The sequence below is a fragment of the Eptesicus fuscus genome, chromosome 1 (assembly GCF_027574615.1).
Source record: "Eptesicus fuscus isolate TK198812 chromosome 1, DD_ASM_mEF_20220401, whole genome shotgun sequence".
Lineage (NCBI taxonomy): Eukaryota > Metazoa > Chordata > Mammalia > Chiroptera > Vespertilionidae > Eptesicus > Eptesicus fuscus.
The window spans coordinates 98,061,146-98,084,284 of record NC_072473.1 but is presented as its reverse complement, the minus strand read 5'-3'; the positions used below and the strand labels follow the sequence as shown (position 1 = coordinate 98,084,284).

Here is a 23,139-nt window from a genome sequence, read left to right as displayed (position 1 = left end):
AAGGCCCACTCTTGCTGCTGCCACCACTCCCATGTGCTGACAGTGCTGGCCCTGCTTGCACCCGCTGATGGTGTGGAGCGATTGGGGCTGGTTCCGTCAGCGGGTTCAAGCAGCAGCTGCTCCCCTGATTACCCCTCAGGAGCAGGGGGAGGTGGAGAAGCCCTCAGGAACGATCGGGGCCAGCAGCCACTGCTCACACCCACTGACAGCACCAAGTGATCAGGACCAGCTCCGGGTGCCAGCAGTGGGTGTGAGCGGCAGCTCTGGCACTGGCAATGGGTATGAGCGGGGCCATCACCCGCACCCACTGACAGTGCCAAGATTGGGCCTGGCATCTGGTACGAGCGGCAGCTCCAGTGCTCGCAGTGGATGCGAGCGGGGCCAGCACCAGCAGCAGGTGCAAGTGCCAGGTGGGACTGTGGCATGAGGGAGCAAAGAATTTTCAGTAACCACCAGAGGCTTGCTCCAATGACAGTGACCGGTGCCCCACCTTGGTCTGGCACCCCTGCTCACTTGCTCCACTATCCCGCCATGGCTGACACCCACCATGTTCCATGCTCTGCCACCTGCTGCTGATGCCCGCCATCACCCACATGCATCCCCTGGTGGTCAGCACATGTCATAGCAACTGGTTGTTCAGTTGTTCCACCGTTGGGTCTATTTGCATATTAGCCTCTTATTATATAGGATAGGCCTTTTCTCCGTATGGATTCTATGATGTTTATTAAAATTGAAGCTGTGGTTGAAGGCTTTTACACATGCTTTAAATTTATATTGCTTTTCTCCAGTGTGGAGTCTCTAATGAGAACTAATACCTGCATGCTGACTAAAGCTCTTCCCGCATTCATTATACTGATAAGGTTTCTCTCCAGTATATACTCAATAGTGTCAAATGAGGCTGCCTTTACCACTGAAAGCTTTCCCACAATCTTTACACTGATATGGTGTCTCTTCAGTATGCATTCGCTGATGTTTAAGGAGATCTGAGCTCTGACCAAAGGCTTTTCCACACTTATAGTCATAGGGCCATTCCACCAAGTGTGTTCTGTAATGAAGGGTAAAGTTTGAGCTGTGGCTGAAGGCTTTCCCACATTTGGTACATACTTAGGGTTTCTTCCCAATGTGTGTTCTTCAGTGTTTAGTAAGATTTGAGCTATTGCTAAAAGCTTTTCCACACTCAGCACATATGTAACATCTCTCTCTTGGAACGGGTTTAGTAGGCATTAATTCTCTACCTTTCTTGGAATCTTTGTCTAGGAAAGGGGTTTTTGTTCCTCTTTCTTTTTCAAGGTTTACCCACTGTCTTTCTAACCTGGCCTCAAATTTATTGGCAATAATCATGGGAGTAATATCCTTTTTGAATTCTTCTGCATGAGATTCCTCAGAACTTTTCTGCATATCTGCTGATTCTTCATTCTGGGTGATCAATTTACAATCTTGATTCTGTCTTAGCTCTGGAGTGAAATCCTGCTCTTCACTAGTCTCTTGGACGTACAAGGGTCCTCAAGGTTCATATTTGGGACTTGTTGCCACAGACTGTGGCTGGGTGCTGCTCAGGGATTGCTTTGCTGTTCCTGAAGTAAACATCTTCTCCCATGCCTGTTTCTGTTCATTGGAGGAGATGAAACCTGCTGTCATGGTTCATCCAGTTATCACTTCAGGTCTTCCAGGAGAGTGACAGCCTCTGCAATACTCTCTGGACAGTGCTCCTGTACCGAGGCCTGCAGCTCCTGGGGCAGGATGTTCAGGAACTGCTCCAGCACCAGAAGCTCTAGGATCTGCTCCATGGTATAGATCTTGGGCCTCAGCCACTCACAGCAGAGCACATGGATCTGACTCAGGGCCTCACAGGGGCCAAGTATGTCATGATACTCAAACTGCCTGAAACACTGGCTGAACATCTCCAGGCTAGGAAAGCACTTATCTTTCTCCTCCTCCTCTTCAACTTTCACAATCACAGGCTCCACCTGCTCCTCTAGAGGCCTAGGGTCCAGACCTGTGGCCACACGCAGTACCTTGGTCATCATATGGACTCCAGAAACAGCCTCACTAAAGATGGGGCCCTTTGTAGAAGGCATATTTGTTCCTTTGGGTTTCCGGTTCTTCAGGGCTACAGGCTCAACCATGATTCAGAGTCACAGTACAAAATGTATACATTTTAAAGCAGCAGAACAAAGAGTGAAAATCGATTCATGCAGTAGAATTTATGAATAAAGAAAAAAAAAGAAAGTATAATAGATGGAAAATATACACTGAGTGGCCAGATTATTATGATCTCTGAATGCATAATAACATAATAATCTGGCCACTCAGTATATGTATATATATTAGAGGTCCGGTGCATGAATTTGTGCATGGGTGGGGTCTGGCCAGCCTGGCCAGGGGGAGGGGACATGGGCGGTTGGCTGGCCTGCCTGCTGGTCAAACTCCTGGTTGAGGGGACAATATGCATATTAGCCTTTTATTATATAGGATATACACTGGGTGGCTAGATTATTATGCATTCAGAGATCATAATAATCTGGCCACTCAGTGTATAATAAGATGGCAACTATGAGCCTTAATAAAACTGTAAATAAATATAAATTGGTTAATTATGGCAACTAAACTACAGAAGTTCTCTGAAAAAAATTTTAAAAGGTATTCTGAAAATACAAAAATATTGTTAAAATTAAGACAAAGATTTTTTAAAATGGGTAAATAATACTGCTAGGCAATTATGAATCAAAATAAAGCTAAGATAGATATCTTAATATATGACAAAATATAAATTAAGCTAAAACATCATAAGGAATAAATAAAGATATGATACATTGATCAAAGGAAAAATTGGGCAAGAAGATCATCAATAACATGTACGGACCTAACAATACATTGACAGAGCACTTGACAGAAATGTAGGGAGATTTTGAAGAGAACAAGCTAGTGGGTGTGTAGGAGGCAGCTGATCAATGTTTCCCTCTCACATCAAGGTTTTTCTCTCTCTCTCCCTCTCCTTTCTTCTCTGTAAAAATAAATTTAAAAATCTTTTAAAAAAAAAAAAAGCTGTGGTACATTTTCACAATATTGTCTGCTATTTGTGGTGCTCACTAGATTTTGCTCTGATGTTATTGAATCTTTTTCCTTGGAATGTTTCTCCTGGGCTTCCTGGGAGTTTCTCTGGTGCAAGTCAATGTGAGTCACTGTCCTTTTCTGGCCCAGAGAAACCTGACTGAGGCCCAATAGGTTGAAGTCCCTGGTAGTCCAGCAGCCAGGACCTCAGCCCAGAGGCTGGGTCTGCTTTGAGTCTTGTCATGAGTCGCTGTTTTGAGCTGTTGTCCCTTCCCCCATGGAACTGGGCTCTGCAGGGGTATCCTGGTCTGGGCCTGAATGGTTTGATCAGACTAGTGTTGGGAGGGGTGCCAGTAGCATGTTGGATTGGGGGTAGAGGGGTGGACTTGGGTATGGCTCTTCCTCTCCTTCCAATACCTCAGCCCTGACTGGCTTGCTGGAACCTCCTCTTTGTCATCTGTAGGACCACAGATTTCCAGCCCTGGGCTGTTCCCCCTTGCCTCAGGTAGCTGCAGGTAGGATCAGATCCATCTGTTTTGCCAGTGAGAAAGAGGGTACCTCCCTTCGTTCAGTTGGGCAGGGCTGTTCTATGTTAGAACAGACATACTTTAAGTTATAGATTTCTCTATAGAATGACAATAATACTATAATCTACATTCTCATCAGCAATGCCTGAGAGTTCCTATATGTACGTATTTCTGTCAATTAATTTTATCTTGTTTTCTAATTTTTGCCAGGCTAACAGGTATAAAATGATATATTTTTGCTGTTCTGATGACTATAGAGTTTTTAAAAAATTCAAAATAAATTTTGATTAAGATTGAAATTTATAGATTGAGGTTTGATTGGTTGACCTTGTCCCATGCCACAAAGTCTTTAAAAAGGTAAAAGTTGCCCAGCCGGCATGGCTCAGTGGTTGAGCGTCGACCTATCAACCAGGAGGTCATGGTTCAAATCCCCGTCAGGGCATATGCCCAGGTTGTAGGCTCCATCCCCAGTGTGGGATGTGCAGGAGGCAACCAATCAATGATTCTCTCTCATCATTGATGTTTCTATCTCTCTATCCCTCTCTCTTCCTCTCTGAAATCAATAAAAATATATTTAAACTAAGGTAAAAGTTGAAACAGGACTATTGGCTTTGGCAATTATAAGGTAATTGTAATAAGCTATTTCGATAATACAGTGAGGAATTAATCCAGTTTTCAAAATTGAACAGAGGAAAAAATCCTGAGGTATCAACATTCTCAAAAGTTATAAAATAAAGGTATAGTAACCTCAGCTAAATGACACAGACACAGAACTTACAGTGACGAGAATCACACTGTCCAGTTAAAATAAAGGAGAATAAAAATTGTAGAAGGATCTAAATTTATCAATGGTTTGTTAATAATAAAAGGGAAAATGGGCATTTGATTCTTCCTATGAAAGGTGGAGAAAAATGAAGAGACTACTGAGGAAAGGTGGGAATGCTAATTCATGGAAATACTTTTCCATTTACATAGGTCAGTCAAAGTCACAGCTTAACAACCAAGACCATTTGAAATGAAATATAACGTGCATTGCTTATCAGGATAAATAATATGAATTGGATGCACTGTGTTCATTTTAGCATAGATTTAAGGCTTTACAATAAGGTATATTTATATTCTAAAATAGTATTTCCAAAAAATCATAGCATTATTGTGTCAAGTAGACAAATACATTATATATAATATTCTTATCAGATTCACACTGCAACTCTCCAAAAAGTACTCTGCCTCTTCTAATCAAGGTCATGTGGAAGGCAGGAAAATATCATTAGTACAATTAAATCTGCTCTTGACATGTATGTGTCATTTAGATCTTCTATTTGATAAATTCTTATGGAGCCTTGAGAATCTTACAGGATATTGGCAGGAAAGGGTGTGGCACCATCCACCGCAGTAAACCTATCCAATTTTAAGTATCCCTGTGGTCAGTTATATTTTTACTAAATATTTTGTAAAATATATAAGAATGTGACTTATTAACTTTTATAGTTTTTATAACTAGTAACTTATATTCTTTACTGTTCTAAACCTTATATTTCAGAATAAACATCCTGAGAGTGAACATGAATGATATTCTGGAGAAAAACAGGGATCTTCCATTGTATTTCATTTCTAAACTACATTTATTTTCACTAATGGAAGGTAATGCTGATAGGCCAGTTAAGGTTATAAAGAAGTCTATTTCCTAGTTCTAAAACACATTGATTAATGATAGGAGACCTAAAATTATTCATGGGAACATGACTATTTTAGGTAACAGAATCAATTTCCTAGGATTTTTCAAAAAATCATTATCAAAAGTCTATGCTGAGGACTCTCATATGTGAAACCTAATGAACAAAATAAACTGATGAATAAAACAGAACCAGAGGCATGGATACATGGGACAGACACACGAATCTCAGAGGGAAGGGGGTGGAGGGGGCATGAGGATAGGGGAAGAGATTAACCAAAGAACTTATATGCATTGCCATGGACACAGACAATAGGGTGAAGGCCTAGGGTGGGGGCCGGTGTGGGTTGGAGGGGAGAAATGGGGGAAAGGGGAAACATCTGTAATACTCTCAACAACAAAGATTTTTTTTAAAAGTCTATGCTCAGGACCAAGAAGAGACACATGTTCACCAAGCCAATCATAGGATGTCCAACTTCTAGTTCATCTGCTTGCAGTTTTCTTATGTGAATGAATTCCAATCACAACATACCCGAAGCCTTCATTTTCCCCTACTATATATCATTTGGATGGTCTCCATTATTTCCACAAGGCAATGAGTCTTGATTTGTTCTCTTACATCAAGTGGGGCACTTTTTATTTGATGCCCTTTACCCCAAGAGGAAAGAAATCTTGTACACCCTAATCTACTTCAAGATCCAGATGCTTGGTTCACCTTCACTTGCAGAGAGATAATTATCTTGTTTCTGAGAACAGATATATCTTTTTTAATTTCTCTTTTTTTCTTATCTCTGATCTATTCTATATGTGTCAGGAATAGAGGACTTCAAAAGCATGAACATGTGATACCATCTTACATAGAAGTTCTACATTTAGTATATAACTTTTTTTTACATCTGACAGTAATAGACAAGAGTTATGGCTGTCCTGTTTATTATTAGCTGACACACAGATAATAATCATTAAATTAATGAAGGTACAAGATGCTGACATTTTGTTAATAAATATCATATTGGTGATAATTGTCATAAAATAACAGCTAATAGTGTGTGTTCAATGACCATTTTTTTTAAATATTTTTATTGATTTCAGAGAAGAAGAGAGAGGGATAGAGAGATAGAAACATCAATGATGAGAGAGAATCATTGATTGGCTGCCTCCGGCACACCCCACACTGGGCATCAAGCCCGCAACCTCGGCATATGCCCTGACCGGGAATCGAACCGTGACCTGCTAGTTCATATGTCAATGCTCAACCACTGAACCATGCAGGCAGGGCAATGACCACTTTAATAAGGTGAAAGATTATTTAATTTTTCCAATTGATCAACCAGGAAAAATGTTAAATACAGAGCTTTGAATACATAATCTATGCAAAGTAATTAATGTGTAAAAGTTAATGTAGGTAATTCAAGATGATGGCATAGGTAAATGTGATACCTGCATCCTTCCACAACCACATAAAAATTGTAAGTAAACTACAGAACAATCATCATTCAGGATGACCTGAAATCTTGCTTAATGGAAGCCTTACAACTAGAGAATTAAAGAAAAAGCCACATTGAGACTGATAGGAGGTGTTGAGGCGCAGAGGGCTGGTCCAACACCCACTTGTGGCATGTTTTTTTTTTTCCTTTTCTTTAAATTGGGAGGGATTTCTGGGCCATGGGGGCCCTTATGAGGAGCAAGGGGTCCATGTTCCACACCACACCCCCCAGCCCAGAGTTCCAGTGCCAGGAAGAGAAGTCCCTGTAACTTTGGACTTTAAAAACCAGTGGGGATTGGACTGAGGGAAATGGAGGGATGCTAAGATTCCAAGGCAGTTCCTCTTAAAGGGCCTGTGCACAGACTTACTCATACTCCCTCTTAGCTCCAGCACTGGGACAACAGCTTGAAAGGATCCAGAGACATATAAGAAGGCACTAAATTGTTTGGCATCAGGACAAGAACTGGGGGACAGCTTTCTCCCAGACAAACGTGCTGGCACAAGTCATTCATTGCTTCTTTGCTGAGACCTCCTGGCCACAGTGCCAATGGGAAGATGCCATATCTGAATCTCCATCAATCTGGCTCACACTTTTCGCCCCACCCTGGTGATTCCTTGAAACCCCAGCCCTCATACTTGCAGGTTCATCCAATGCATTTCCAGTGGCTTTTCCATACAACTAGCCTCTTTTGCCTCATGCTTTGGATTTTCCTAAAATCTCTCAAACAAGCAGAAGCTGGCCTCAGCATGTTCCATACATCTCAAGAAGGGGCTGCAGTCCTAGCACTAGTGACAACCTGCCTTGCTTCATAGCTTACTTCTCCTAGGCACCTTCAAGCCCAAAACAAGTAGCAGCCATTTATCAATTGCTGTGTAAAACATGCCAAGTGGCCTTGGGCAGGCACAGGCAGTGGCTGACTTTGCACCTCCCAGAAAGCTCCAGAGCCAGTGCACTTGGTGGTCAGCTTCAACCACACCAGATTACAACCCTACCACCTCCACAAGTGACACACCCAAGGGGCAGACTCAATAAGCACCAAAGCCCCACTAAAGCAAGTCCTACTCCATAGGGGTGTCTCCTGCACAGAAGCTCTTCCCCTAAAGTTGCAGCTTATCTTCACAGCCAATTAGCCTGGGGTTCAATCCCTCCCAGTGAGGATAACAGCAATTATGGCTCAACTACAACAGGAAAGTGCATACAGCCCAAATGGGGGCACACTTGGAGTGCCCAGTTCTGGTGACTGGGGAGGCTGAGCCACTCGGCCCTAGAGGACACCTACTACACAAGGCCACTCTACCAACTCCAAGAGACATAGCAGCTCTACCTGATACATAGAAACAAACACAGGGAAGCAGCCAAATGCAGAGACAAAAAATGTCACAAATGAAAGAACAGAAGAAATCTCTAGGAAAAAACTAAGTGAAATGGAAACAAAAAAAACTACCAGATACAGAATTCAAAACAATGGTTATAAGGATACTAAAGGAACTTAATGAGCACTTTAAGGAACTCAGTGAGTACTTCAAGGAACTTAGTGAGAACATCAACGACATGAAAAAGGACCACAGAAATAAAGGATACACTAACTAAAATGAAGAACAATTTACAAGGAATCAATAACCAATTGCTGAGAATCAAATCAGGAATTTGGAATATAAGGAATCAAGAAACACCTAATTAGAATAGCAAAAAGGAAAAAAAAAAAAGAATCCAAAAATATGAAGATAGTGTAAGGAGCCTCTGGGACAACTTCAAGGGTACTAACATTGGCATGGTGGTGCCAGAAGAAATAAGGGAGCAAGAAATTGAAAACCTATTTGACAAAATAATGATAGAAAACTTCCCCTACCTGGTGAAAGAAATAGACTTACAAGTCCAGGAAGTGCAAAGCATCCCAAAGATGAACCCAAAGAGGGCCACACCAAGATACATTATAATTAAAATGCCAGGGGTTAAAGTCATAGAGAGAATCTTAAAAGCAACAAGAGAAAAGCAGTTAGTTACCTACAAGGGAGGGCCCATACAACTGTCAGCTGGTTTCTCAACAGAAACTGCAGGCCAGAAGGGAGTGGCAAGAAATATTCAAAATGATGAATAGTAAGGACCTACAACCATGATTACTATACCCAGCAAAGCTATCATTTAGAATTGAAGGTCAGATAAAGAACTTCTCAAACAAGAAAAAGCTAAAGGAGTTCATCACCAAAAAAACAGTATTACATGAAATGTTGAAGGGCATTCTTTAAGATGAGGAAAAAGAAGAAGGAGGAGGAGGACAAGGACGAGGAGGAGGAGGAGAAGAAGAAGAAATATGAACAATAAAATGGCATGTAAGGCTAAAAGCAAGACACCCATGAAAAACACACAAGGTGTAAAAAAAAGTCAGAGGGAAATCATTTGGGCAAAAAATGAAATAGGATCGATCTCAAGTCAAATTTATAGAAAACATTCCTTTATTAACTTTTGGTCGAGAATATGTTTGTATATTTTCAGAAAACAACTCCGAGACCATGTGGATTCCAACAACAGAGAGGAATCGACAGGACTACTCCAGCCATCAAGACAGAAGAAAAGCAGTCCAGAGATGGAAGACGCTGATGACGCCTTGCCATACTAGCAGTTAACAGCTGTGTGTCACTACAGGTTGCCCAGGACCAAACCAGAGAGGGTCAGACCAGCATTACCACCATTTGTCCACCATTCAGAACTGAAATGTCAGTGCTGACATGTACACATAAGGAACTGTGTGACATTGAAATTGGGTCTCAAAAGAACTGTTGGCCCAGAAAGAAACTCACTACAGACTGATTCATTTGCCTGTCAGCAAAACCATTATTGCTTGTCTCATTTTCAGTTCTTATAAGTGTATTTCTAATAGCACATGTCTTACTCATCTAGGGGAAATAATGAACAACATAGACTGATGAACAAGATCAGACCCAGAAACAAGGAGGCGTGGATCAGACTGTCGGGCCTCAGAGGTAGGGTAGGGGAGGGTAGGGGAGGGTGGGAGCAAAGGGGAGAGATCAACTAAAGGACTTGTGTGCAAGCATATGAGCCTAACCAGCGGTTAAGGACAACAGGGGGGTGGGGGCATGTGTGGGGAGGGGTGTGGGCTGGGAATGGGGGGATGAGGACAAATATGTGATACCTTAATCAATAAATAAATTAAAAAATATATCTAAAACTACTAAAAAAATTAAACTATTATAAGAATCATTAAAAACAAAACAAAAAACCCCAATAAAATGGCAATAAATACATATCTGTAAAAATTGTATCTAAAAATCAAAATAAATGAACAAGGAATCTAATGAACAAAATAAACAGATGAAACTTTTAAAGTAAAGATTCAGTACACATGGATGATTTTTCTTGAAAATTCCTCACTGAGATTTCCCATTACAAAAGAGATCAGCTGTTTAATGTGACTGACAATCACTTTTCCCACCAATTCACCAAAGCCTGAAAATTACAATGCGAAATGAATTCTTGTGTCTTAAGGTTTTGCTCATTGTTAAAATGCAAGCCTCAGGAAATATTTTCATTGTGAAGACAATGAAAAGACTTTAGGAAAGTTACTTAACATCTGAGCCTCAGTTTCCTAAACTATAAAATAAAAAGTATGCTATCTAACAAAGAAGTTCTGAAGATTAAATGAGAATGTGTGCATATGTGTGTATTATCTCTATACATATATGTTTATACATGTATACATATATAAAAGTAAAACATCTATGCTATAGATTGAATATGTGTCCCCTCTTCCCAAATTCACATGTTGAAACCTCATCTCCAATATGATGGTATTTGGAGGTGGGGCCTCGGGAAGGTAATCAGGTCATATAAGTCATTATTAGGTCATATAAGTGCCCTTATAGAATAGATCCAAGAGAGCTCCCTTGTCCCTTCTGTCATGTGAAAACAAAAGGAAAAGATAGTCATTTATGAACAAGGAAGTGGGTTGTCACCAGACACTGAATCTGCTGGTACCTTGATCTTGGACTCCCAACCTCCAAAACTGTGAGTAATAAATGTCTGTTATTTATAAGCCACACAGTTTATGGTATTCTGTTATAGCAACCTGAACGGGCTAATACACTATGTGTCAGATTATATGCATAGTGCATGTTTGGGAAATGGTAATTAAAATAGTAGGATTTTTGTTCAACTCTTTATCCTTCCCAGGAATGTTCAAATATGTAAATACTAGAGGGGGGGTGTCCCTCAGACCAGCCTGCACCCTCTCCAATCTGGGACCCCTCGAGGGATGTCCTAGTGAACCGGGATTGGGCCTAAACGGGCAGTTGGACATCCCTCTCATAATCCAGGACTGGTGGCTCCCAACTGCTCACCTGCCTGCCTGCCTGATTACCCCAAACCACTTCTGCCTGCCTGCCTGATTACCCCAAACCACTTCTGCCTGCCAGCCTGATCACCCCATAACTACTCCCCTGCCAGTCTGATCAACACCTAACTGCTCCCCTGCCGGCCTGATTGCCCCTAACTGCCCTCCCCTGCCAGCCTGGTCACCCCTAACTGCCCTCCTCTGCAGGCCTGGTCGCACCCAACTGCTCTCCCCTGCTGGCAGGGTCATCCCTAACTACACCTCCTTGCCAGTCTGGTCGCCCCCAACTGACCTCCCCTGCAGGCCTGGTCACCCCCAACTGCCCTCCCCTGCAGGCCTGGGTCCCCACCAACTGCCCTCCCCTGCAGGCCTGGGTCCCTACCAACTGCCCTCCCCTGCTGGCCATCTTGTGGTGGCCATCTTGTGACCACATGGGGGCGGCCACCTTGTGTGTTGGAGTGATGGTCAATTTGCATATTACTCTTTTATTAGATAGGATTCTTGGTGTTTGGCACACAAGCTTTTAACTCGTTCCCACCTTATCTACTCTGGTATTAACCTCAAATTGTGTATGAGTTCACAAAATCCTTTTCTAAGACCTGTTTTGATGAGGGTGGAAGATGATGAGAATACCAGAAGTCCTCAGGGCAGAGGGAGGGCCACCACTGAGTAGTAGAAGAGCTACTAAAGGAAAGGCTAGGAAAGATAAAGGTTACATGTACTTGACAAATTTGCCTTGTAATGTAGCAAAAAACCTCATATATTTTTCTTTTTTCCATTTAACTGCTAATTACGTGGCTTGCTTTTATATGTTCTGTAATAGAAATTGTGATGTATCCAAGATAACTGTCATCTAAACTATAAAGGTGGTTAGTTAGCTTATGATGTACCCTAATCAGGAATTCACACTCCAAAGGAGGTTATTAAGCACCTCAAACATGGATATAAATATGTATACCCTGAGGGCATGTTAATCAGCATAAGGGATGTTAGAGATAATGTTTTCATTGGTGAGATATGAGATATGTAGGTGGTTAGGACATTCATTGCTATGTCCCACTGTCCTTGCATAAACAAGGTTTAAAAATCTGGGAAGCCAGCAGCCTAACAGTTTGATAGAGGCCTTAAGGTCTAAAGTACCATTCATTATATGTCACCCTGAACTAACACAACTGGCTGATCCAGCTATCAAGTAATAGCCAAAATAAGTAAGGGCAGAGAGTGGGACTCTTGAACCACAGAAATAGGAAGTAGCAATGTTTCTGCCTGCTTTTGCTGACAAGTGTATGTTTGGCAAAATCAGATCTAATATTTGCTTTCAAATCATTTGATAGAAAGATTGCGGGAAAGCAAACATATAAAGCACCAACTATTTCTAATTTCCTGAGGCCAGTGAAAAACACCAAAGGAACCTAACAATTGCTTAATGGCTAAATTAGGTCAGTTTGTAATACTTATTGTAACCAACCAGGTAGTTTTTACCTATGTATAGAGTAAAAGGAGGAAACAGATCACTTCCCAAAAGAGAGAAATTTTGGAAGTTATTAAGGCAGTTATGAGCCATTTCTAAGTTTTCATGTTGTGTAAAAGCGTTAAAAATAATCCTGTAGTATATTTTTACAGAAGTGCACAGTACCACATTATAAAACAGTTGAAAGAATAATGGAGATCAGAAAGTCAGCCTAACATAGGGGACAATTATCACCATTCTGATGAAGGTTTTTGGCTTGGTTTTAAGACTTTAAGAGGTAAGAAGTAAGGGCTTCCACTCTACTCAAGTTACTAATCCTGGGAAAACATTTGTCAAAGAGGTAAAGGAGCTCTGGCTTGGTTAATATACACTAAAAACTAGATACCATATGTTAACAAAAATAAAATTAGAAGTTTAGGAAATCTCCCTAGGAAGAAAGACTTGGAACATCCTTTATAAAGCCCAGAGTCCTCTTTAAGGTTGAAGAAACCCTCTCCCACTCCCCATGGAATAGAGAATTACAGCCTGGTGAGGTACCTCACAGCTAATACAATAGACTTAGTGGCAAATGAGATAAGTTATTCTTGAAGTAAAAGATTATGTTGGCCATAAACAGATGGTTTATCAACCTGCATCAAACCCCACTGGAACTAGAATAGGGTCAGGATACCCTATCACTTGCTTTTAATGAAGCAAATGGAAATCATAGCACTTCTCACCAAGAGGACTTCACTAATTACAGAGCTTAGAGACCAGGAAAGGGCAGTAGATGCCCTGCAATTAGTAGACAAATGCTTATGTAAGAGTAGGTTCACTTTAGTCATCCAACTACAAAAATGGGCAATAAATTAGCTAGAAGAGAGCAGGGATAATTTTTGAGAAAAAAAGGTGGGTCTCAAGAGACACTTGTTAAGATGGACATTATAAAAAAACACACAACAACAGAAAGATAACTGACAGTCAATTAAGGTAGTTAAGGAAGTACAAAGAAAACAACCTTAGATTCCAGAGGCAATCCCTGATGAGGTGATCATAGGAGTCAGTGAGGTTTGGAGATAAGGTCCCTCAATACCAAATAAATTAAGCTGAGCTTGTCCCTGAATATCTCACTCTGAAAGAGTAGCAACCCCCTAAAATTACAAAGTTGATAAGAGATCCACAAAACTACCCTGGGGGTGAGGTAGTCTGTGATCATCTGTGAGAGTCAAAAGGCCAGTAGAGGGAATTACTGTTAACTCACAATATCTCCAAGGTGATAATAGCTCAGGGAAAGACAGAGTTGTTTAAAAGTTTGAGTAATACAGACTGGTAACACTTAAACTAAAATTAAACTGGAAACAGGTGGCTAAGAATGGAAAGTAATCTGTTAATAGCCAGAACTTCAAAGTGAATAATTTGAATGGAGATATTAGTGTAGTGAATGATGTTTAAAAATATGATTGTTTTGTTCAATATTTTATGATTACGGTCAGAAGCCTAAATGGCAAAATGCATACTTCAAAGTATACATTTAATACAGCTACTATGGAAAACAGTATGGTACTTAAAACAAAAAACAAAACAAAACAAAACCCAAAAAAACAACAACACAGAATTATCACATGACCCAGTATTCCCACTTCTAGGTGTTTATCCAAAAGAATTTAAAGCAGGATTTTAAAGAGATATTTGCATATTCATGTCCATAGAAGCATTATTCACAATAGCTAAATGGTGAAGGCAATCCAAGCATCTGCCCATTGAGGGATGAATAAACAACATATTGTCTAGCCATACAGTGGAATATTATCAAACCTTAAAAAGGAAGAAAATTTTGACATGACACATGCTACAACATGTATGAACCATGAGGAGATTACACTAAGTGAAATAAACCATTTACAAAAAGATAAATACAATGTTTCCACTTATGAGTTACCTAGAGCAGTCAAATTCATAGAAACAAAATGTCAAATGGTAGTTTCCAGGGGCTGCGGAGTTGTTTAATGGGTACAGAGTTTCAGTTTTGCAAGATGAAAAATTTTTGAGATCTGTTGTACAATAATATGAATATACTTAACACTTTTGAACTGTACACTTAATGGTTAAGAGGGTAAGTTATGGTATGTTATGTGTACTTTACCACAATTAAATTATCAAGGACTTCCAGTTATGCCACGGGTTCATTTAAATCAGGGAGGAGAAGTTCATACCATCCAGTAAAAATTATTAGAGCACCTCCAAAAATGGCCTATCCAAGGAAGTCCTCATGACACTATACATGTGGATGCCAGTCAGCCACAGCTCCCCTGCTGCTCCAAGGAGAGTTCATGATACCAAGTAGCAAAGGAAAGCCTCTTGCTAAGTGGACAGCCCTGGAAGAATTTACTAGAGAAAGGTAGGGACTATGTTTTTGCTAGTGGATAGCATGCTCACTCTAACTTGGAGCAGGGTTAAATGAAAAGCTGCTGTCCACGCTGTGGCTAATATGGTTCAGTTGGTTGGAGCATCGTCCCATGCACTGAAAGGTTGGGAGTTCGATTCCCGGTCACACCCAGATTGGAGGTTCGATCCCCGGTTGGGGTACAGATGGGTGCTCAGAGTGGCTGTACCGTTATAAAAAAGCTGATGTTTTTCACTCACCTTAAGATGGGAAAATGGGCAAAGGGCCAGCCAGCCAACTAGCACACTATGCCGAAAGTCAGACAGTATAAACTGCAGAGAAATCAAACAACCCAGAGATCCAAATGTTCATGGATTTGTGTTTGGCGACTACTAAAATGATTGTATTATCAAGCAGGTAAATTTTTTTTTAAAAAAAAGATTGGATAATTAATAAAAAACAACTTGGGGAAATTAACTTTTGGAATGCACTATCAGCATCAAAGTGATGTGTCATGTTTCAGCCTACTAAAAAGGTGAAGGAGCTGTTTTAGATTATGGTAGAGATGCTAGATCCAAATGGCCTGTGAAATTTAAAAGGGAGCAGCTGAGACAATGGAATGTCTGACATCAGATCCTTTCACAGATGTGTTAAGAAGATGGGCTCATAAGGAAACTGTACCTTACCCTTGCCCTTTAGTGAGTGGGGTGCATGAAAGATAATTAGGATCACATGTCCAACAGGTAAACTGACTCAGAGATTTATGAATAACTCTCTAGGAAGAACACTCAGAGGACTGGTTTCTGGACAACATTGGCAAGGCCTTTAAAGAGGCACCAATAAATGGTTTTGTTTTACTACTGTTTACTTGAATTTGGGGTTTGGAATTACATTTGCTACTTCATGATGGCAAGCCAAAATAAAATAAAAGTTTTTTTGGTATAATTATTTAATTAATTAATTAATTTATTAATTAATTTATTTATTTGATTTAAATTGTTTTTGTTCATATACTATCAGTTACAGACAATGTTATATAGTGCTATTATAATAAAATGTGTTCTTTACATGTAGTCATTTTATGATTTTTAAAAACATATTTCTATTGACTTCAGAGAGGAAGAGAAAGGGACAGAAAGATAAAAACATCAGTGATGAGAGAGAATCATTGATTGACTGCCTCCTGCACGCCCCACGCTGGGGATCGAGTCTGCAAGTCAGACATGTACCCCTGACCGGAATTGATCCCAGGACCCTACAGTCCACAGGCTGACACTCTATCCACTGAGCCAAACCCACTCGAGCTATGATTTTGTGTGTGTGTGTGTAAACTAAATTTTTGCCATAGCAATCTTTGAAAAAATTATTTTTATTAATAATTGATTCAACATCATTTTTCAAATTGGTATGTTTACTAAAATAAAAAGTTTTGAAAGAATTGCACAAAAAATCTGGGACCTGTGAAATTTTTTATTCAGGGAATATATTTTATGACAAAAATATTGTGGGAACATGCAGATAACATAGATAATCAATAGATTTTTCACCTTCTATTTTATTTGATTTCAGCTGGAATAAGAGAAAGGTGAAATGATCTCTTTAAAAAGTAATTATAAAAGCAACTGTATCCCAGTACAAACAAGCAATAGGCAAAAAATTATAGTGCACCATGTTAGGAAATCAAATGAGAGACCACATCAAGATGGGGAGAAACACAGCTCTGGAGAGATATTCAGAGGCCACTTAGTGCTGCCACAGTAATGATTCCAAGAACAAGGTCAAGAGAGATCTCTATAAGATATAGGTGAAGAATGAAAAATATGAGATTAATTGCTACAATATCAAATGATGTTCTCAACTATTACAAAGTAAAATGAAGGTTACCAGTAATATTTTTTTGATATATATATATATTTTTTTATATATTTTATTGATTTTTTACAGAGAGGAAGAGAGAGGGATAGAGAGTTAGAAACATCGATGAGAGAGAAACATCGATCAGCTGCCTCTTGCACACCCCCTACTGGGGATATGCCCGCAACCAAGGTACATGCCCCTGACCGGAATCGAACCTGGAACCCTTGAATCCGCAGGCCGACGCTCTATCCACTGAGCCAAACCAGTTAGGGCAGGTTACCAGTAATATTAAAGATAGCTTGTACTCAGCCAATATGATAGTGTGTAAATTTCCCTCAGGGTGATGTAATACAAGGAGTGGTCCTATAATGATAAAATTAACCCATCCATAAGGAAGTAGACTACATAGTTTATGATATATCACCCTTTACAATGGTTCTCAATTCTAACTGCCTGTTAGAAATACCTGGGATGCATTTTTAAAATACTAATCCTGGCCATGATGGGTAGCTCAGTTGGTAAGAGCATCATTCCAATACATGCCAACATTGAGGATTTGATCCCCGGTCAGGGCACATAAAAGAATCAACCAATGAATGCATGAATAAATTCAACAACAAACTCTAATTCCCAGTCTATACCCCTAGAACAATGAAATCAGAAGCTCTCAATGTGGGGTTTGGTATCATTAGTTTAAAAAACCTCTCAGTTAATTCTAATGTGCACTGAAAGCTGAGACCCACTGGTATAGCACAAGACCAAACAGAACCAATCTCTGATTTGGTATTGATTTGAGAGAAAGAGAGAGAACCTGGTGTGTGTGATTTCAAAACTTTTCTTCTAATCACTAGTTTAAACTGCAGTATTGTTTGTCATTACTGTTTGAGGGCTAGAGGAAGCCCAAGGGGAAGGAAGAAGTTCATCCTGTAACTGCTTGTTGAAGCCTTTAGATGTAAGCAAGTAAACTGATGATTAGAGGATACCATCCTCCTATATAATAAAGAGGGAATATGCAAATTGACCATCACTCTGCCACAAAGATGGCAGCACCCACAGTGGAGGGGGGGTTTCCACAACACAAGATGGCTGCACCCACAGTGGAAGCTGAGTTCCTGTAACAAACCTTAATGAGCAATCGGCAGGGACCTGAGGCTGCTCCCCCCCCCCCGCCCCCACGGGGCTTGACAGGGGACCTCAGGCCACGCCCCCTGCCCTGGCGCCAGGCCGGGGAACCTCAGGCTGTGCCCCCCACCTAGCAGGGCTTGACAGGGGACTTCAGGCCACACCCCCCACCCATCAGGGCTTGACAAGGGACCTCAGGCCTCACCCCCCGCCCAATGGGGCTTGACAGGGGACCTCAAGGTGTGACCCCTCCACCCTAGTGCTGGGCCAGGGGACCTCAGGCTGCTCCCCTCGCCCTGGGCCCAGGGACCTCAGGCCACACCCCCCACCCAGCAGGGCTTGATGTGGGACATGAGGCTGTGCCCCCCTCCCAGTGGGGCTTGATGGGGGACCTGATGCTGTGCCCCCCTCCTGGCACCAAACCGGGGGACCTGAGGCTGCACCCCCCGCCTGGCAGGGCTTGACAGGGGACCTCAGGCCATGCCTCCAAAATGGCAGGGCTTGACAGGGGATCTCAGACAACGTCCCCCACCCAGCGGGGCTTGAGGGGGGACCTCAAGGCGTGCCCCCTGCCTCAGACCAGGCTGGGGGAACTCAGACTGCACCCCCCACCCCGGTGCCAGGCCAGGGGACCTGAGGCTGCTCCCCTGCCCAGCAGGGCTTGAGAAGGGTGGTACCAGTCAGGTCTGGATCTAGCCCAATGGGGGGAGCCAGCCGGGTCTGGGTCTCGCATGATTTTGAGGCACACGTGGGTGGTGGGGACTTAACTCTGGGTCTTGCGGCTTGCCCCAGACTCTGACAGGAGGAAGATTTTCATATACATTTCACTAATTTTCTTTCATCTCTAACACTTCTATTATAGAGAAAGGGCAAATAGCAATATTAATATATTTCCTCTAATTAATCCCCTTTTAATGTGCACGAATTTCATGCATTGGGCCACTAGTGTGTCATAAATAGTTTTCAAAGGGATACTGTTTGCTAAGTCCTCAAAACAGTAGTCTAGTGCTAGCCAATTTTGCTCAGTAGATAGAGCTTCGGCCCTCAGACTGAAAGGTCTCTGGTTCGATTCTGGTCAAGGGCACATACCTGGGTTGCCGGCTCGATCCCTGGCCCTGAATGGGGTGTGTGCGGGGTGATGTCTTTCTCACATCAATATTTTTCTCTATCTCTCCCTCTCCCTTCCACTCTCTAAAAAAAAAAAAAAAAAAAATGAAAAAAAAATGAAAAAATATCCTCTAGTGAGGATAAACAAAACAAAAAACAAACAAACAAAAAACAGTATTCTTGGGCACAAACAGAAAGTGCTGGAGAGTATGTGGAGAAAAGGGAACCCTAGTACACTGCTGGTAGAAATTCAGACTGGTGAAGCTACTGTGGAAAACAGTATGGAGTTTCCTCAAACAATTAAAAATGGAACTGCTGTTTGACTCAGTGATCCCACTTCTGGGAATATATTCTAAGAATCCTGAAACAACAATCCAAAAGAATGTATGCACCCCTGTTCATAGCAGCATTATTTACAATAGCTAAGATCTAGAAGTAGCCCAAATGCCATCAGTAGATGAGTGTATGAAAAAGCTGTAGTACATCTACACTATGGAATACCATTCAGCTTACATTTTGAGACAGCATGGAGGGACCTGGAGAGTATTATGCTAAGTGAAATAAGCCAGTCAGAGAAAGATAAATATCACATGATCTCACTTATGTGTGGAATCTAATGAATAAAATAAACTGAAACACAAAATAGGACCAGAGGCATGGATGCATGAAACAGACTGATAGAACTCAGAGGGGCAAGGAGGGGACTGCAAGAGATTAACCAATGAACATATACATTTTAACAATGCTAACTCTTCCAATCCAGGGACATTTATGTGTATCTCCTTCAATTAATAAATTTGACAGTAAAATAGTAGTCAAGTTTTCAGGCAAATTTAAATTGGCTAGTTGAAACAAGCAAATATTCTAGAAAAATTAATTGTACTGGACAAAAAGGTGTTCCTAAAGTGTTAACTAAAATTGTTATTGGTAGTTCATCTCATGATAAAAATGTGTACCATGTAATGAACCTAAAACAGTAATATTATAGTGCTAAAAATTAAAATTTAAAAGCCATCAAGACTACATTATAAAATTTTCAAAACCATCCTAATATTTAAATCAAAAAGGGGGGGGTAGTAGAAGAATATCATGTAAGGAAAAATATCCTGTAAGTAATTACATCTAGAAAATTAATACCTTAGAAAATTAATTGTAAGGCTAAAAGCAAGACACCCATGAAAAACACACAAGGTGTCAAAACAAGCCAGAGGAAAATCATTTGGGCAAAAAATGAAATAGGATTGATCCCAAGTCAAATTTATAGGAAATATTCCTTTATTAACTTTTGGTCGAGAATATGTTTGTATATTTTCAGAAAACAACTCCGAGACCATGTGGATTCCAGCAACAGAGAGGAATCGACAGGACTACTCCAGCCATCAAGACAGAAGAAAAGCAGTCCAGAGATGGAAGACGCTGATGTCACCTTGCCATACTAGCAGTTAACAGCTGTGTGTCACTACAGGTTGCCCAGGACCAAACCAGAGAGGGTCAGACCAGCATTACCACCATTTGTCCACCATCCAGAACTGAAATGTCATGGCTGACATGTACACATAAGGAACTGTGTGACATTGAAATTGGGTCTCAAAAGAACTGTTGGCCCAGAAAGAAACTCACTACAGACTGATTCATTTGCCTGTCAGCAAAACCATTATTGCTTGTCTCATTTTCAGTTCTTATAAGTGTATTTCTAATAGCACATGATCTTACTCATCTAGGGGAAATAATGAACAACATAGACTGATGAACAAGAACAGACCCAGAAACAAGGAGGCATGGATCAGACTGTCGGGCCTCAGAGGGAGGGTAGGGGAGGGTAGGGGTAAAGGGGAGAGATCAACCAAAGGAGTTGTGTGCAAGCATATGAGCCTAACCAGAGGTTAAGGACAACAGGGGGGTGGGGGCATGTGTGGGGAGGGGTGTGGGCTGGGAATGGGGGGATGAGGACAAATATGTGATACCTTAATCAATAAAGAAATAAAAAAAAGAGTAATTTGGAACTGCAATGGTCTTTCTGAGGTTTATCTCTGAGGGATCCTTGAAACCTGTGCATCTAAAATATCCTGTAAACAATGGTTTCCTACATTCTTTTGGTCAGGCAACTGAAAATTAACTTGTGCAGGTCAAGCTAAACCAAGCCATTCAATAATTTTCTGGTTCATTACCTATGACACAAGGGTTTCCTCAATGGAAAAAAAACTTTTTCTCCAGATTTTTCTCAATTACTTTTTTTTTTTTCAAGTACAGAAACAATTCTAGGGTTTTACAGAATTTCTGGCTACTGTAGGAAGTGGAGTTCTAGATTCCTCTGCTAAAGCATCCCTTTTATATATTACTAGAGGCCCAGTGCACGAATTCGTGCACGGATGGGGTCTAGCCGGCTTGGCCCCAATTGGGGAGGATTGGGGACAGGCCTGTTGGGAGGAGGAGACAGGGGGAGATTGGCTGGTGGGCCCCACCCCCTATTTGGGGGGGGCAATTGTGAGTGGGGAAAGCCATAGGGAGGGGCTGTAGGCAGTGGGCCAGCTGGCCCCACCCCCGAATGGAGAATGGGGGGCCGATTAGGAGACAGTGGCCTGGGGGAGGGCCATGAGTGGTTGGCCGACTGGCCCCGCCCCCCATTGGGGTTGGGGGATGATCAGGGGTGGGGCTGGCTGGGTGGAGGGGTTGTGGGCCATTTGGGATGGTGGGGTCCCACGGGGGTGAGGGTAGCCAGGGGGAGGGGCTGCAGGAGATTGGTCGGCCAGCCCCGCCCTCTATTGGGTTGGGGAGGGGTGATCAGGGGCAGGGCCAGCCATGGGGAGAGCCATGGGGTGTTGGCCAGCTAGCCCCATCCCCTGATCGGGCTGGTTCACTGGCCACAGTCAGCGTCATAGCAACCGGTCGTTATGGTTATTCCGATATCCAGTCACTGGCTTTTTATATATACTAGGTCCGTGGTTGGCAAACTGTGGCTTGAGAGCCATATGCGGCTCTTTGGCTCCTTGAGTGTGGCTCGTCCACAAAATACCATGGCCTGGGCAAGTCTATTTTGAAGAAGTGGTGTTAGAAGAAGTTTAAGTTTAAAAAATTTGGCTCTCAAAAGAAATTTCAATCATTGTACTATTGATATTTGTCTCTGTTGACTAATGAGTTTGCCAACCACTGAACTAGGTGTACCGGTTAATAATGCACATTTTTTTTCAATAGATGGAGTTACACATATGTTGATATATATGAGATTTGATATGTATGCTATTTTGTTGTATTGACAATAAGCTTCAAGACTTTATATGTCAAATTTGCTGAAGGTGTTAACATCATAGATATTTTTACACTTAAAAATGTTGAATTTCATGCCAAAAAAAAAGAGCATTCGCGGGAAGTTATAATTCATTACATTATTTTGAAGAAAAGTGCTGCTGAATACTTCAGAAAGCTTATGGTGAACAAGGTCCATCTCAAGATACTTGATTTGTGAACGCTGGTTTAAATGCTTTAAAAGTGATGATTTTAATGTGAAAGACAAAGAATGTCCAGATCAACCAAAAAAGTTTGAAGACCAACAATTACAAGCATTATTGGATGAAGTTGCGTGTCAAACTCAAAAACAATTTGCAGAAAGATTAAATGTTGATCAGCAAACAATTTCTGATAATTTACAAGCAATGGGAAAGATTTTAAAGGAAGGAAAATGGGTGCCACATCAACTGAACAAAAGACAAATGGAAAACCGAAAAGTCATCATTAAACTGTTGCTTCATGGCACGAAAGAAAGTCTTTTTTGCAACCAATTGTAACTGGAGATGAAAAATGGATTTATTTTGAAAATCCCAAATGCAAAAAATCATGGGTTGATCCAGGTCAACCATCAACATCGACTGCAAGGCCAAATCACTTCGGTGGGATCAGGAAGGTGTGGTGTATTATGAGCTTCTAAAACCAGGTGGAACTGTTAATACTGATAGCTACCAACAACAAATCAATTTGAACCATGCTTTGATCATGAAACAAACAGAATGGGCCAAAAGACATGGCAAAGTAATCTTGCTTCATGATGACACACCATCACACACTTCTTAACCAGTTAAAGACACGTTAAAAGATCTTGCCTGGGAAGTAATAACCCACCCGCCATATTCACCAAACC

General features: G+C 41.3%; 1 protein-coding gene across 1 annotated transcript; it reads right to left on the bottom strand.

Moving 5' to 3' along the window:
- Positions 1-668: 668 nt before the first annotated feature.
- LOC103301849 (zinc finger and SCAN domain-containing protein 21) lies at positions 669-2,027 on the bottom strand. Its single transcript, XM_054719695.1, is given in 3 exon segments — positions 669-1,129; positions 1,236-1,613; positions 1,616-2,027. Coding segments are annotated over 3 exon segments (1,251 nt in total).
- Positions 2,028-23,139: the final 21,112 nt, after the last annotated feature.